The 15,573-nt window shown below is 41.7% G+C and overlaps 2 protein-coding genes across 4 annotated transcripts in view; one reads left to right on the top strand and one right to left on the bottom strand.

Moving 5' to 3' along the window:
- The window catches only part of rab3gap2 (RAB3 GTPase activating non-catalytic protein subunit 2), a 36,821-nt gene that overhangs the window by 11,471 nt on the left and 9,777 nt on the right, over positions 1–15,573 (bottom strand). For both annotated transcript variants that reach the window (XM_087134769.1, XM_087134773.1), the window contains exons 11-18: positions 6,269–6,408; positions 5,281–5,503; positions 4,578–4,807; positions 3,791–3,855; positions 3,158–3,391; positions 2,168–2,477; positions 1,348–1,445; positions 819–1,061 (exon numbers count right to left, since the gene is read on the bottom strand). In XM_087134769.1, the coding sequence (XP_086990895.1) occupies positions 819–1,061; positions 1,348–1,445; positions 2,168–2,477; positions 3,158–3,391; positions 3,791–3,855; positions 4,578–4,807; positions 5,281–5,503; positions 6,269–6,408 (1,543 nt within the window). The remainder of the gene's footprint in view (positions 1–818; positions 1,062–1,347; positions 1,446–2,167; positions 2,478–3,157; positions 3,392–3,790; positions 3,856–4,577; positions 4,808–5,280; positions 5,504–6,268; positions 6,409–15,573) is intronic.
- On the top strand, positions 7,890–15,448 carry LOC110988905 (transcription intermediary factor 1-beta-like). 2 transcript variants are annotated; one of them, XM_087134786.1, is made up of 3 exons: positions 7,890–8,512; positions 9,672–9,729; positions 10,424–15,448. In XM_087134786.1, exon 3 carries the CDS (start codon positions 10,436–10,438, stop codon positions 12,395–12,397), a length of 1,962 nt encoding a protein of 653 aa, XP_086990912.1. In that variant the 5' UTR covers positions 7,890–8,512; positions 9,672–9,729; positions 10,424–10,435; the 3' UTR covers positions 12,398–15,448. The 2 variants fall into 2 exon arrangements, with proteins under 2 accessions (XP_086990912.1, XP_022108551.2); XM_022252859.2 differs by lacking the exon at positions 9,672–9,729 and having other exon boundaries at positions 7,891–8,512.

The following is a 15,573-nucleotide window of genomic DNA, read 5'->3' as shown; positions in this document are numbered from 1 at the left end:
AGATCCTCAGCCCGCTTTTCAGCTATTATTCTGGGCCCACGCTCGAGCCAACACGGTGAAAGAAGGCAGACCTTTGCTCTGATATATATGGTAATTGGCCTTTGTGTGTAGCCCAGAAATGAAAAGACCAAATTTGCATCATAATCACCAGCTTCACAATTGTCCCAACTTTGAAAAGAGGCAACGGGAATGTGGAAGCGTGAGTAGGGCCGCGTGCCACCAAACAATCAGCCTTTTCACCATGTGATTCAAAGCGTGCAGAGCACGCAGGGCCACAAACCGAGAATTTGCGGTTTGGCAGGTTGCCTTCGTGGCAAAGCGAGGCTGGAATTCTTGGAGTCAACTTTCCGAAAGAAATTCCTGTCGTCAAGGGGTTAAAGAATTTTGAAAACAGAAAAAAATGATAATTATCCTACCCCAGCATCATCAACATTGATAACTGCCACCAGCACAAAGTGGTTAAAGACAGCACATGAGAGCTTCAGTTATTGGGAAATTTAATTTGGTATCAAAATAAAGTACATGTACTTGACGCTCTAGAGCCCAGGTTTGTCAGAAATTGATAACTTGTGCAGTTATGACTAACAACCAAGCATGCTCAGTTTTAAATCCAAATTTCTGTACACTCCTCAAGGAGTTAAGTATCTTCTAGTTGTTCAATACTGACAAAGGAGCCACTTCAAATACATCATTACTGCTTACCAGATAAAGCAAACAAAAATTAATTTTTCCTGAAAAGAATGCAAACTTATTCAATGTTTATACTTAACTTTTGCAGAGTGCAAAAAAAACAGCTGAAACAAATCAGCTGCACCTACCTTGTTTCCTAATTGGCCCCTTGTTTCCACGGCAACACGCCTAGCTACTACGGCTGCCATCAGTGCAGCTCCAACCCTCTCTGAATGGCTGAGTAGACCCTGAACTTCCTGCCAGCAGTTCCCCTGCCTGCTCTGGCCGGTGACATGGCACAGCGCCCCCAAGAGGCAATGGAGGTTCACCGTGTGTGAGACAGGCCGCAGCAAATCCTGCTCGTTCTGGAGCCAAACTTTGAACAGTAAAATCTACAACAGAAACAAACGGCATGTATACATTCAGTGCACAGGCAAGGGCTTTATGCCTTTCAAAAAGCATGAAATGACACTTTGAATAGCACAGAATTTATGAACACGAAGTTCCCAATATAGATCATCCAACACCCCGACCATTCCGTTCGGCCAATAGGGTGCTGTGAATTATCCAAAGATATGCATGACTCAAGGTAATGAATATGCATGTTACTGTGGAGCCACCAGGACCCTCATCTCTCTTAGCCAAAAGACACAGCATCTAACGATTGAATGTGCTCACTGTCAGTTCCTCAGATGAGATATCTATCTTCTTGATAATTGCACATAAGTCATGAGCAGGGCAGTCTCCTCTCAGACAGGCTCCATACAGAAACAAACCTGCAGGGATGAATGTACAATGCAAGATCAAAGCATCAATGACACTGCATCGGGGTATAATAATGCAACATACATGTACAACATATCTTTTACATCCTTCAACATATCTCCTGTTTGGGGGCAGGTACCATGCAAACAGAATCAAGCACAACGGCAGATACCAAGAACTGTGACTACAGCATAATAAAAATCTCCTTATGAGAGAACTCCATGCTCAGTACACCTAGTCTTGAAGTACTTTATATCATAACTACACTGATACACTGTGGAGCTACTTGGGCATACATTTGAGCTGCCAGCTGTTGCATGGTTATCATTCAGTTCCAGAAAATCTTTTAAAAGTTATTTCTCGCCACTATGCTGTTCCACTCCTTGTAAGAGCTACCAAAGACCCACTGGGAAGATTGCCAAATATGCTCTGTTGATTCCATAAAAAAGACTACAACTGCCTTTTTTTAATCATACCAAAATCTGATTCTGTTTCATTCACTGTACCTCCCAAGGCGTTTTGATAGAAACCTTCCAAAATCCTTTAAAATCTTCTTTTATGCATGAAACCAATGTGTATTCCCTGTGCCTCATCTTCCATGGAGTACACGTACACGTAGTAGTAATGACTCCACAGTCCTTCCACAATCTTACAAAATTCTTGAAATCTCCTGGATTTTAAAGAATCTGGAAAGGTTAGGGGTTGAAGAGTAAACTGGAGACAGATCACAGACCTAGTTTGACCGAGTACTCCTCTGTCAGGCTTGGCTTGAGCTTGAGTCTCATCCTCAGCTCATCTCCTCTTGATGCCCCACCTTCCTCCTCCCTGTCCTCTGTCTCACCACCTCCCCCATCTTGGCCACCCTTCTTGGTCCCTTGGTGCTCAACGTAGGACTGAAAGCAGCCCAGGAATGCCGAGGCCTCCATCTGGTAGTCCGATGCAAAGTGGACTTTGGAGTGGTGAGCGACGTCTAAGTACGTTATGATCTGCTGATGCCATGAGCTTATGTCTTCTGGCTGGATGTCTAATGCTGTCGCTAATTCCTAAAATAAAGTGACAGTACCATGGCATAAATCTGTGCAAGTGTTGACGGCACATATTCCTAATGCTGCCATTTTTAAAGCCACTCTGGGGGTGGTCATAATTAAAGACAGAGCACAATAAACTGGAATGCAATGGATGCTACAGGCAAAGACCAGAAACTAGATACTTGTCGGTGGCAAAAATCTCTTCGTACAGGATGCATTGTTAAGACTCCGTAGACTCTGTGCATGATGAGCGAGGGCATTTTGCAACCTAGAAAGTGCATGAACTCATGGAGCCAGACCAATTGGGCTTATTCATGAGTCAGCCTTGAACTAAATTGGAAGCAATCCCTGTAAAAAAATCTAAAAACCTAGGTGTGGAAATGAAGAAGATGCCATCTTTTTACCCTCATGATTAATTTTTTAAGGCGAAAGTATATCTGTGATTATAACATAATAGGTAGGCACCTTCTCATCTCAGATTGTCTGATAAATAAGCTGAACTCAAGGCTCCATGCAAACTGGCCACATCATGAAGAAAGCCCATGCTACTGACGTGTCAGCACAGCCTTCCTATTTGACGTCATTGATGACGGAGTACTAAAAGCTCACTGCTTCAACACTCAATAGACTGGCCTCATCAGTCCCTCCCTTGGAACATTTTTTATTATTTCAACCTGATCTTTTGTTTCTCTTACTTTGGTTGATGCCTCATCGCTGGGTCCAGATATCTCCTGTAGGCTGTGCAGACCCTGCAGCTTAGTGTAAACCTGCAACAGTTCCTCCTGCAGGCTGCAGTAGCGTAGCAGACACTGCCCCTCGTAGTCCAGACAATCAGGTCCCTGGGCCCTGAGATGAGACGACAGGGAGCGGACAACTCGAAGGAGGACCAATGGGCTCATGCCACGGGCCAATAAGACTTTCTCAAGTGCCTAATCATGGAAAAATGTAGTAAATGGTCAGGTTTGTAAAATCATAACAAAATTATAGAATATGAAGACAATCTGGCATGCTAACAGGACTTCACTTAAGAGCCTGTCCATAACACAAACTCCAAAAACGATCTAGATTTCAAACTTATGGAAAGGTTAAGGTCAGGCTGTGTGCTTGGTGGACTACCTTTCTAAGGACACACTTAGCAAACAGGTTTTCAACTTTGACAGACCGTAATTCTGACTGTAATTCTTGTCTGAGACTGTGGTTCTGGTATATCAGACTTGTTTAAGACCCGGAACCACTGATCCCATGGATGATCCTTGTTTGCTATCAGTAATATCTTCACCAAACTCTTCCTAAGAAGGTGGTTACCATGTAAAATGAACGTGACCAACCTGCTGCTTGTAGGATGATATCTTGATGTCTACTAGAATTGCTGTAATTGCCTCGTCCAGGGGCTCTGTGACATAAATGAGAAAATGCTTCACAGGCTGAAAGCCTCCAATGTACAACATTCTCTCGTTGCACTGAGCAAAATAGGGAGTTGAGCAAAGTAGGAAGATTTCCAAAATATGCAGATTTATACCTTGTGGTCCATATACACAGCGTCTATCTCTGCTGGACATGTTATGCCATTTTAGCGTTCCCTAGCTACAACTTCAGATGTCTCCAAAAAAAACAATACCACTGCCAGTACTGAAAATGAAACCTCACATGAAAATACTGGGACTGCATTCTGAAGTTCACATAAATGAAAAACATAATCATATATTCTAGGTCTGAATTTGAACCAAACAATTCACAGGAGTGCATTTCTCTAGGTAAAAGAAAAGACCAAATGAAGCAGTGTCATGGGAAAATCTATTACAAGTTATCAAGTCTGAATTCAAATAACAAACTTTACAAAAGTGAGAAACATGGTTCTATCAGTACATTCTAGGTTTGAATTTGGAGTAGATTATATCACGAGTCATCCAGTCTGAATTAAAAAGTCACAAAGTATACAAATGAACTCCAACAAAGCATTCCTTTGTCATTGTTCACCCTATTACATGCACTCTTGATCGGCCTTGTGAAAGGACTTGTGACAAACTTGACTGCAACATTGAAAAAAGTTCATGTAGATTCACGGTAAATTTTAGGACCAAACTAAAATCCTTTCAACATGCACTCCTACTGTACCTTTCACTGTAGCCCGATGATGAAGTAAACCAGACAGCTTCTTGACGAGATGCAGATCGTGGGCTCTTTTGCTGTTCTTGTCACTCAAGGCCAGGTGGAAGGGCACGCTGATGGTCCGGACAAAGCCATCCGCTTGGATCAGACAACACTGAAGAGTGTGCGGCCTGGTCCGGGAGTCTTGAAGGGACAGACTGTTTAGACCCATCGTGCCGTAGCCTGGACACAGGAGCCTAGGGAAGAGAACGATTTTGCAAATGTTGGAGAGGAAACTGCTGAGTCCGGGAGGTTACTTCTAAACCCCTTGTCTGCATTTGCATGTACATGTCTACTATCCTGCAGTTAATCATCTGTTCTTTACTGTTTATGTGTGGTGGCGCACTAAGACTCAAATTTCATTTTAATAGAGGCTTTGTAATTACATCATTGTAATGTTATTCACATACATCAATCTCCACTGCACCGATAATTGCACCTGTTGAATATCAAGTCAGAAACTCAGAACAAATGGGAATGGTTGAACACAAGAAGCCCTTAGCTGTTGGGGAGAATCCAAAGGATTCAGAGAATACTCACTTGCTGGATTCTTATTTCTTCTTTTTGTAAACGCTCAAAACTGGAGCCTTTTGTGATACCACACAGAGTAATTATTTTACTACTTCAAACCGACTGCAGCTCACAGAACGCACAGGTTTTGATGACTTACTGGCATGATTTGGGAACATTGAATGCAGCTACCCTGGGTCCTTGTTGTGTATTCCATATCTCTAGGATGCCTCGTCGCGGGGCGTAAATGACCAGAAACAGTGCCACCCGGGCACCATACTGCCGTGTCCGCTGCCGTTGGGCTTTGGAGGCCACCGGGTCTGATTTGTCACGAAGCAAGTCCTCAGTGACTGATATCCATCCACACTGCGCATCACGATAACCTGGAGTACACACGTGTAATACTCAGGCTTTTGTTAAGTGGAAAAGGAGTCTTCATGACCAACTTGCTCAAATGATCAAGATTTACATGAGACATGCACAGTTTACAGTTAGCATTAAGAACCTAGCTTAAAAGAAAATTAACCTATTTGAGGTGTGGCGGACACAATAGGAGGGCGCTATCTGAAGGGGTTAGATTTTGACCAACCACAAAAGAATTTACCCAAACCAAATCATCCTTGTGCACCTTCCACTTAGCAATGCAAACAAGGGAAATGTACACGTAGAAATGAGTCGTGGGCAGTAGGTGTGTTTCCATCTCATAATATGACCAAATTGCAGTTGGGTTGGAAATGCTGACATTCTGTGAATTGAATGCTATTCCTTTTAAATGTTTTATTTTTTTGTGAAAAACTGTTTGAGTGCAAGGAACAGAGCAGACTACAGCTTGGCTAACACTGATTACTGGATGTACATGTATGTAGACTTGTTTCTACTTTCTTTAAATGTTTACTTTCTAAAAGCTTCAAGAGTTCCAAAAATGATCCGTCAATTCCAATGTACATCGTACATGTACCATCGTTGGCAATACAACGCTGAGTGAAGGACTGATTTGATTGGAGTTCTGCCCTTGCTTTGAACATTAGCAATTGACACAGTTCTTTATCCAGTGTTAAGTGCTTGGTAAATATTAGTCTGTGAGCCTACTTGACAGACACGATAAGAGGAGAACAAGGCTTTGCCGGAATGGACACCCGCATTCATACCTTTCCACATCCTGACAGCAATGCCCCGCACAAGGTCAATCAGGATGACACGACCAAAACTGTCGGTGGTGACAGCGAGATTTGTCCCTGGTGAGAGTAGCAAGGAATCGCCACTGCGTCTCAGGTCAGGCAAACCGAACCTGCAAGTGAGCAAGAAAAGATCACATGGAGGCTCAAACAGACTGACAAGTTTCCAGGTTCAATCGCTGAGAACGAAGCATAAACCTACTTACAAGAGGATGGTAATCCCCAAATGTCACCTTTTTCTTTTTATCCTAACTCCCTCAGTATGTTCACTTACAAGCTTCAAACATGAACATTCACCCATACTGGGCAACTACGCAATAGCTCTTTTGGCTTTCATTTTAAAACAAATTGCGACATCAGTAAGCATTGAAACAGTTGTGTCTTGAAGTCAACCAATATTGGAAAACTAAATGTCATGGTGTTATTTTCTTTCGGACTAGGAAATCTTCAACTTCTATATGTGCATACATGTACCTGTGTAAATTTCAGTGCTGTGCGTTATTTTATAGTTTACAAAGGAAAGTATCTCTGTGCAAATGTGAACATATGGTAACTAATGAGGATTCTGAATTTACAAAGTTCGCACAAGCTTTCCAGCCAGCTTTTTGTAAATGCAGAATGGTGATCATCAAGTTACAATCCACTTGAAAACCTATCCTGGTTAAATCCCACTGGCTAGCTTGTCTCTGATCATTCTAAGGCCAAATGGACTGGACATCTGGCATTTCTGGCAAGAGTCCTAAAGTGGCCCAAGGGGGGCAAAACAATTTTCCAACTTCCAGTGTCACAGCACTGAGGCCTGGACATGGCAGAGGTGCTTGAAACAGTAAAGTACAGACGCAATCAGAAAAATCAAGAACCTGGCATCAAATCAAAAATCATCCGAAAAGAAACTGTGTAATGAAACTGAATGAATTGTTTCCTGCTATGCTTTCTGATAATGTCACTCATAATTCATGCATGAATAGTCCCTTTTGCCCTCTGCTTTTATTCATTTCAAGTCTGAGCACAATAGAGCTTGCACTGTGTGACCTCACTCCAAAGGCAGGTTTTTTCTAACTCCAGCAACCGTGAATGTATTTATGCATAAAATATCACAGAGGGGCAAAAATCGGCCCTCAAGAAGGGTGCACTTTGCAAGCCCTCTATGTTCAACTGCTCATGGTGAATATTTTTCTCATACACTTACAATAAATGACAAAAATGAGAACATTTCTTTGATTTCAGTCAATGTGCTTTCATTACTTGTTCATTGAGTTGAGTCTATTTATGGTTTGTCGCAATGACTGCTACTTCACAGTCATGTCCATGTTTAACAGTTGTAAGTAGCTGACAAGCTTTGAAGTATTTTCCACTTCACTCGAAATGAGTCTGAATTTTTTTTTCAAATAGCAAATTTAATGAATAAAATGCTGACGCAAGCCAAAAACAGAAGCAAACTACTGCTACGTTAAAATGAATTCCTTTCATTAGTCGCTTGAAACATATATGCTGGTATGCAACCACACACAGTGTCACAGACAGCATGGTGAAGTCAACAAAAGGTCACACAGGTATTATGCTTTAGCTATAAGGTAAATGTGTAATGCACCGACAAAATTACACCCAACAGTGACACGCACTGCTGATCTGAATCTTTTATACAAATTTATCAAAAACTTTCCAGACTTTTCATGGATATTCTCATGTTGGCCAGACTTCTTAAGCCCTGGCTGCTATTGTCATGGTGACATTGCAGGGTGTAATAAACCAGCTAGCTCAGGTATTATCCTACAAATTCCAGACATCAATCATTTTGTTCCCTTCTTTTTTCTGTCCTCATTGGATAATACAAGTTTTGGCTGTCAGTTGAATAGAGGAATGCAGGTCGGGGTCTACATGCAATCACCTCGGTTGGAGGGGTTCCAGATGGGCGGATTTCACTGTGGGTACATATGCATACTGCATATTTTCATTTGTCACTTCATAAGGGCCCAGTGATTGAACTTTGTGGGTCCAATGTACATGTACATGGGCCACATCAGCGGTGTACCAGTTGGTGGAATTCTGGCTACATGCAGTGTTTAACTACACTACTCTTGTGAGCACTGTCAAGGACTACCACGAGTTGTGGATTCTGCTTGTAAAAAAACCCAAACAGTGGAGTAATTCACATAAATAATCCCATCCAACAAGCTGGATTGAATTATAGTTCTGCGACAGATTTAGGAACAACAGGTAAGGATGCTTCCTCCCTTTCTCCTTTAGATAGGGCTTTGATACAGATTGTATTTAAGGTTTCCTGTGCTTTCACCGACTGTAATTCATTATGCTCAGTGTAAACAACCGGAAAACTGCATAATTTTACAGACCTGCTTTGCCTGTTTCGCTTTGCCACCCAGACACTGAGGCAAATGGGAAAGAAGTGGAGGAAATCCCAATCTTCATGGAAATATCCTATGACATTGGGAAGGCCAATTGAAGGGAACTGGCTGAATAAACTAATTTTTATGCAGATAGCAACAGGTCTCCAACAATATGGTTGCGGGAATCATATGATTTTTTTTATGTCTGCAATTTTTGAGGGTTCAATTTGCTCACGGTAATAGGTCATTTCTATCAGTTTATGGTCATGAAAAAGTAGAATTCCAACAAAATACTACACAGTTTGCCATTGATTTTGTCTGAGATTGTCACAAAGCTCTTTTTCCATCAGAAAAACTGTCTAGAATTCTGAATTAATGTTTATTTATTAATCTATGCTTAATATTTATGAATTTGTAATCTATGGTAGACATTACTTAATTAAGCTGTCATCATGAGTCGTACAGTTACGTGTGTCTGTTGTGTAAAGAGGATTGTTTGAACTCATTTAATTTAATTTAACTAATTGTGTTCTAAACTGTCACTTTGACGCTGCTTGTGTTTAAGAAGATCAGGACCAAATTATCCATCCATTTTGTGAATTGCAGATATTGGGTATGAGCATGCAGGTTACCAAATGAGGACCTGTTGTCCTCGGCTGGACATTCGTCCTATGTTCTCACTTCAAACCGTTAGCTTGTCCTGGGGACCAAAACCATTAAGGGACAACTGGGCATACCACTACATTTAATACCGATACATGCCAACACATGTGTATCTCCTCTGCATCGTGTACACACAAGAGAAGGGTTGGAAAAATTTTCACATGGTCTGATAACTTTTCCGAGATGTATGTCTTTAAATTCTCTTTCAAATACGTTAAGTTCAAGGTACCCAGATTGTCTACAATACACAAACTTCAGGGACAGAAAGGATAAAGGGAAGCATCACTTTTGTTGTTAATTTCTTTGGTTATCTATGCTACAGATAATTACTTTTTTCAAATCATATCCATCTTTTCCTACATTTTCAGATTTATACTGACTGTCTTCAGAGATACGAGTAAACAACTTCATTGGAGTCACAAAAAAGTATGACATAAATTCCTGATTTTATTGTGTGACTGGATCCTACAAAATGAGTCTAAAGAACATTATTTTTTTTACCAAGTGTTTTGTTTTTCAAGTCTGTATCAAAAAGAGGACATTGAGCTGTTCCTTTTGGCAAACTGCTCAGTTTGACAAAATGGGCACAACACTGGGGAAAAAAACATGACAGGGTAAATTGATTTCCACTGCATAAGATCTGTTTGAAGGCATGGGCCCAATATCATGACACTCCCTAACAGCTAATTTGCATCTCCTTCACTGAGACCATCAAGCAGAAAGCACAGCAAATGCAGGCTTAAAGCCAGAAGAAAAATTTGAAGTCGGGGACTAAATCTCCACGTCCAACAATCCTAAGCAGATCCACACTGTGACACAGGGCTTTAAAACCAGCACAATTGTCTGCTTCAGTACATTTGTACCACTTCCATTCTATGTGTTAAGCAAGGCTGTGAAATTGGACCTTTTCACCCAAAGTAGCTGTGGCCATTTGTAACACGTTGGGTAAGGTTGGGTCTCATTCATTTCCATCCCATATCTATTTCCACACACTCCTCGCTGCATAGAGTTGGACAGAATGACAGCCTCATTGGTCATGTGTACTGTTTCATTGTTCAGTTTACTCTCACAAATTCCAAATGCATCTAGAAAGATATGGTTATTTTCTCTCCTCTTAAAGATACAGACTGTCATGGCTGGAATCTCCGGAAAGACAACTCTTGACAGGATTACCTTGGGCCATCTCAAGTGTACCATCTGCTGCAAGCGCTTCGCTGACCCGAAGCTCCTGGAATGCCTCCATAGCTTCTGCCGCAATTGCCTGGAGGAGCAGAGGCAGGTCCAGCAGATTAATGGTCTGAGAATCATCTGCTCGCTGTGCAAGCGCGAGACATCCCTGACTGAGACGAGGATCGAGGGCCTGCGGGACAACCTGACACTGATGTCCCTGGTGGAGGAGGCCGGGCTCCAGGAACAGCTGGTGGCCAGCCAGCTGTCCAAGATCAAGTGTGAGTCCTGTGACGAGGAGCAGGAGGCCATCTCCCGCTGCATGGACTGTGACGACTACCTCTGTAAGGACTGCCAATCCGCCCACAAGCGGCTGTCCAAGATGAAGAACCACAAGATCGCCACACTGGCTGACCTCCGTGGTGGCAGTGTCACCTTCAGGAGCAAGGTCCGGGCGACCGTGCCCAAGTGCGAGAAGCACTCCAACCAGGATATCTGCCACTACTGCAATACATGCCAGAAACTGGTCTGCACAGCCTGCGCTGTCGGGGACCACAAGGCCCCTGACCACGACCTCACCGATCCTCATGCAGCCATGGCCATTTGCCAGAAAGAGCTTGGAGAGCACCTGACCCAGGCAAAAGATCACAAGGATGAGTTCGAAGCTGCCAAGTTATCAACTGATCATGCCAAGAAGAGACTCAGGGCCATGGTAACTAATGCTATCACAAAGATTTCCAAGAAGGCGGAGGAAGAGGTTGCAAAGATCAGGCAACGTGAGCTGGACCTAAAGCAACAAGTCAAAAAGATTGAAGATGACAGGTCGTCTGAGATTGAAGTCTTCCAAGCTGGGTTAGTTGCTAGTCTAAAGTGGTCCAAGTACACTTTGGACATTGCAGAAGACTTTTTGACCCAGGGAAGTCCTTTTGAGGTTCTGGAACTCAAGTCAAAGATCTTGTTCATCGTGAAGGACGTCCAAAAGAAGCAAGTTCCTGTCCTTCAGCATGGTTTGTCCTTTGTTGACTTCAAAGACAGTGCTGTGGGCCAAGATGGATCCTTTGGGAAACTCCTGCTTGAAGAAAAGTGGGAGATGAAGGATGAGTTTGGAAAGCGAGGTATGGGAGATGGGGAGTTCATGGAGGCAAGGGGCATTGCAGCTTTCTCCAACAGCGACCTAGCAGTAGCCGATCCAGCTAATGGAAGGGTCACGATCTTGAGCTCAGATGGAAAGTACAAGAGCAGCATCAGTGGGCCCAGTGAGAACAACCCCGAAGGACAACTTCAGAAGCCCTGTGACGTCGCTGTCAGCACAGACAACCAGCTGGTAGTGATAGACACGCCTGTTGTGAAGGTGTTCAACAAGCAGAAAAAACTAGCTAACCAGTTTGTTTCTGGAAAGGTCACCACCTCAGGCAGCAAGGTCAATGCAGAAGAGGAACCAGAGAGCGACCTCAGATGTATTGCCATAGATTGCAAGAACCAGATAGCCATTGGAGACAAAGGCAAGAGGATTGTCTCCCTGCACCAACTGGATGGAGCTCTCATCAAGGCCATTCCAGCAGAGCTGATCGCCAAACATCTGGCCATTGGGGGCTTGGAGAGCATAATCTACACAAACCTGCAGGCTCGTCTGCTGCTGGCCTCCGACTTAAAGGGCCAGGAAATCTTCTCTCTCCATACTCTGACCCAGGAGAACCCGGCCTATGAACCAACTGGGGTCTGCTGCGACAGCTCCGGTGACATCTATGTGGCCCTCCAGGGTACCATCAAGGGCCAGAGGGGTGAAATTCACCACTTCAGTCCCAAGGGGGAACATATTGCTTGCGTAGCCAGAGGATTGAACTCCCCCCTCGGCATCACATTCACTCCTGATGGAGACTTGGCAGTAGCCGATGTGCACAATGTCAAGGTTTATCAACGTGTGTGAGATTATGGCTGCATCATTTCCATGTTTAAATGACTTCATTATCAAGATAACCTTTTAATAGAGGTGAAATTGACCAATGATAAAAATAGCTGAAAACAGCTGAAAAAAAGGCATAAGAAGCTGAACTGTGAAAATCTCCTAAACTTTTGTACACAGCCAGTGAGAAAAAAAGCTGAAATCCAAAACAACAAAAGCTGAACTCAGCTGAAAAGCTGAGAAATCTCACCCCTGCTTTAATCAGTAGCATTCATTTATTGCTCTCGGTTTACCTTTCCATCTTTACCTGCATAAACAAATACATGTACATGTATGTATACATGCAGGTCATACAGGTCCTATGGATAATGGGCATTCAATATCCTTACTGATTATACAACATTATTTTATCATTTATCCGTATAGTGCTGATACATGTAAGTAATATTTCTTAGGAAACACGAAACTACATTTATCCCAAAATGTTTGTAAATAATTGCACTCAAACATTTGAAAAACTCTGCTGTAAATAAATGGTCATTAAAGTCGAAATTCTTTTGTGGAGCCTCTTAAAGTACAAGATTGCATGGTTGCAATAGATTTTGTATAATAGTGTTGCTGTGCTAAATATGACCGCTGGCCTAACAAGTAACCACAGTATCACGTATCTGCTGGTAAATTGATTGAAGCTTGCTTAAACGTTTGTTTACATTTATATTTCTGTTTGTTTGGCTGTGTACACGTACCTGTAAACAATGGTAAAGAGAATGATTAGTCATTTTAATCTCAGGATAACCGATACTAATTTTTTCCTTAAAGAGACTTTTTGAGATGTTCGGCGGCAGACAACATACCCTTCCAACGTGCACTGCTGTTAGAAATGCATTAACATATGCTCCTGTGCATACTGCTATGTTATACAATGTTTTCAATTCAGCATATTATGAGCTTTGATTTGATTATTAAACAAGCCAACATCACTGTCACAAGTATCCTGTCTCCCCCATGCCATTCCATTCTTAGGCCTGTTTATTCTGCGCTTGACGGTCATTGTAACATCCCCGGAAAAATGAATCGATCTTGCCAAAAGTTTTAGATCAATCACATACACAGGTAATTTCCCGGTAGTTTTTTTCAGTAAGTTGTGTTCAACCTGCCTTAAACGCTTGCATCATGTTAAGTAAATTTATTGTCAGTGTGGCCATGGTTGTTTATGTCCTCTGTTTTTGTTACTGTGTTTGTTGAACATGTGTGAAAGAATGTAATTGTGTACATTTTGCCGATCACAGCATTCCCTGATCGAGAAGGACGACACACATAATAATTTTGAGTGTATGAGAGTGGAGCTGAGTGTGACAGGAACCGGTGCCAAATTCCCCGGAGAGGCCTGAGGCAGCAGGTTTTGCTGGCAAATTGGTGAAAGCTGCCACCGATTTGACCTGACCCACCAGTTTGGCATATACCATTGTCAGTGCCAAAATTTGTCTCGGCAATGCAAAAGAGTACCTTATCGGTCCTGTAGATGACGTATTGAGCAACACTCAGCCTTCCAACATTTAATATCAAGATACAACCATGGCCGGAAACCAAGATATATATACTCGTGTCTAGTCTTGTCTGCTGGCACTTGAACGCCGCTGTTGAACATGACGTCAACCTGAGCTGACCGTGTCCTGTGCCGAGAGAGAGTTCTGTTTTAAAGTAAGCAGTTATTTCTGAGCAACATTGAATACCTGATTCTTGAATGCACTTGGTATAAATGCTTAGAAGTTCTGGTTAACTCAGTATTTGAAATCAAAGTGTTATATATCATGTGAATTTTGATATTAAACAAAGGTGATTGAACTGGAACCTAGAAAGACTGGATTTTGAATATTCGAATGTTGTACATTTGGATCTGTACTGTGGTAGATAACTCCTACAAAAAATATGTGACTTTTGAATCAAGCATGATGTGTTGAAACCGCTGAAAAAGTACAGAAGTAGCTGCATGCAGAGCATTTGAAGAATTTGAGGAACTTGATTCTAGACTCCAAACCTTTGTAAATATTATAAATAGCTTAATTTGCTGAATATAATTATCAATGAAATAATTTCCTTGTTTCTGTCGTCAATTCTTTCTGTCTAAAGTTTTTAAGTTCATGAAACCAGGGTCATCACAAAAGGAACTTGTAGTTAGTTGTGAAATAACCAATCAATCAAAAATCACTCCTTTAGACATGTATAGCTGGAAATTAAGTGACTTTTGTTTCTGCTTTTCAATTTGTGGTAATTAGCCTGGAGTATACGGCAATCATCAAAGCTTAGATATTTTTTCTTGAAGATGTGTAGATGTATGAACCTGAAGAACTTTAAGCAGAGAATATTCAGATGTTCAATACCATAACACTTTTAGGACTTTTAGGACCTAAAAATGAATTTTAGAGGTGTCATCATTTTGGTGCAAAAATATAAGTCCAGAAATTTTAAAATTCAGCTTATGTGCAAAAAAGCAAAGCCAATTTTACATATTTCTTCAAATCTGACAGTTAACCACTGACAGTGAATCTTGCTATAATTGAATTACTTTTTCTGCATTTCTGTTGCAGTAATTAGGAAGTAATTAGACAAGGCCCGAGTGCACATTTATGTATATGCATATCGGACTCACCGTACAAAAGCTTACCTGACAGCGCTGCACATAAGCCATCAATGCACGCACGAACACTCACATTAACATCCACACAACAACGGCTGATTTGCATAACCTAATAATCACCAACAGGTGTTTTCATTACCACCAGCAAATATTCTGTTTGGAAAGCAATACATTTCTATCTGGTTGCAGAAACGATAGCGTGTACAAGATTTGAGAAGTAAACCCTTGCTGTTATCGTTTCCATTTTGTTTCTACAGTACATGCATCTTGTTTCGGTTGCAGTCTTTTATTGCATTTGGAAAGAGCTGTAGTATTTTTGTAGTTTATGTCATTGTAGAACTATTTTGATTTATCAAGTGTTGTGATTGAAGAAAAAATGAAGTCATTTTTGAGTATTAAAAAGGCAGCCACTGCCACCAAAAGTTGTGGAGAATGCATCACTGGTAATGCTGTTCAATTTATTTCTAAAGGACCGTAATGTTTACTTCAGAACTGCTCATGACTAGGGATTGTCTATAATTACTACATCACACAGAGCCTGTGAACAATTTGAGTGTATTTT

This window comes from Acanthaster planci, linkage group LG01 (genome assembly GCF_054643075.1).
Source record: "Acanthaster planci isolate LZ-2023a linkage group LG01, COTS_SCS, whole genome shotgun sequence".
In the NCBI taxonomy this organism is placed as follows: Eukaryota; Metazoa; Echinodermata; class Asteroidea; order Valvatida; family Acanthasteridae; genus Acanthaster; species Acanthaster planci.
Note: the sequence above shows the minus strand (reverse complement) of the source record. Positions and strands in the feature narration are given on the sequence as shown.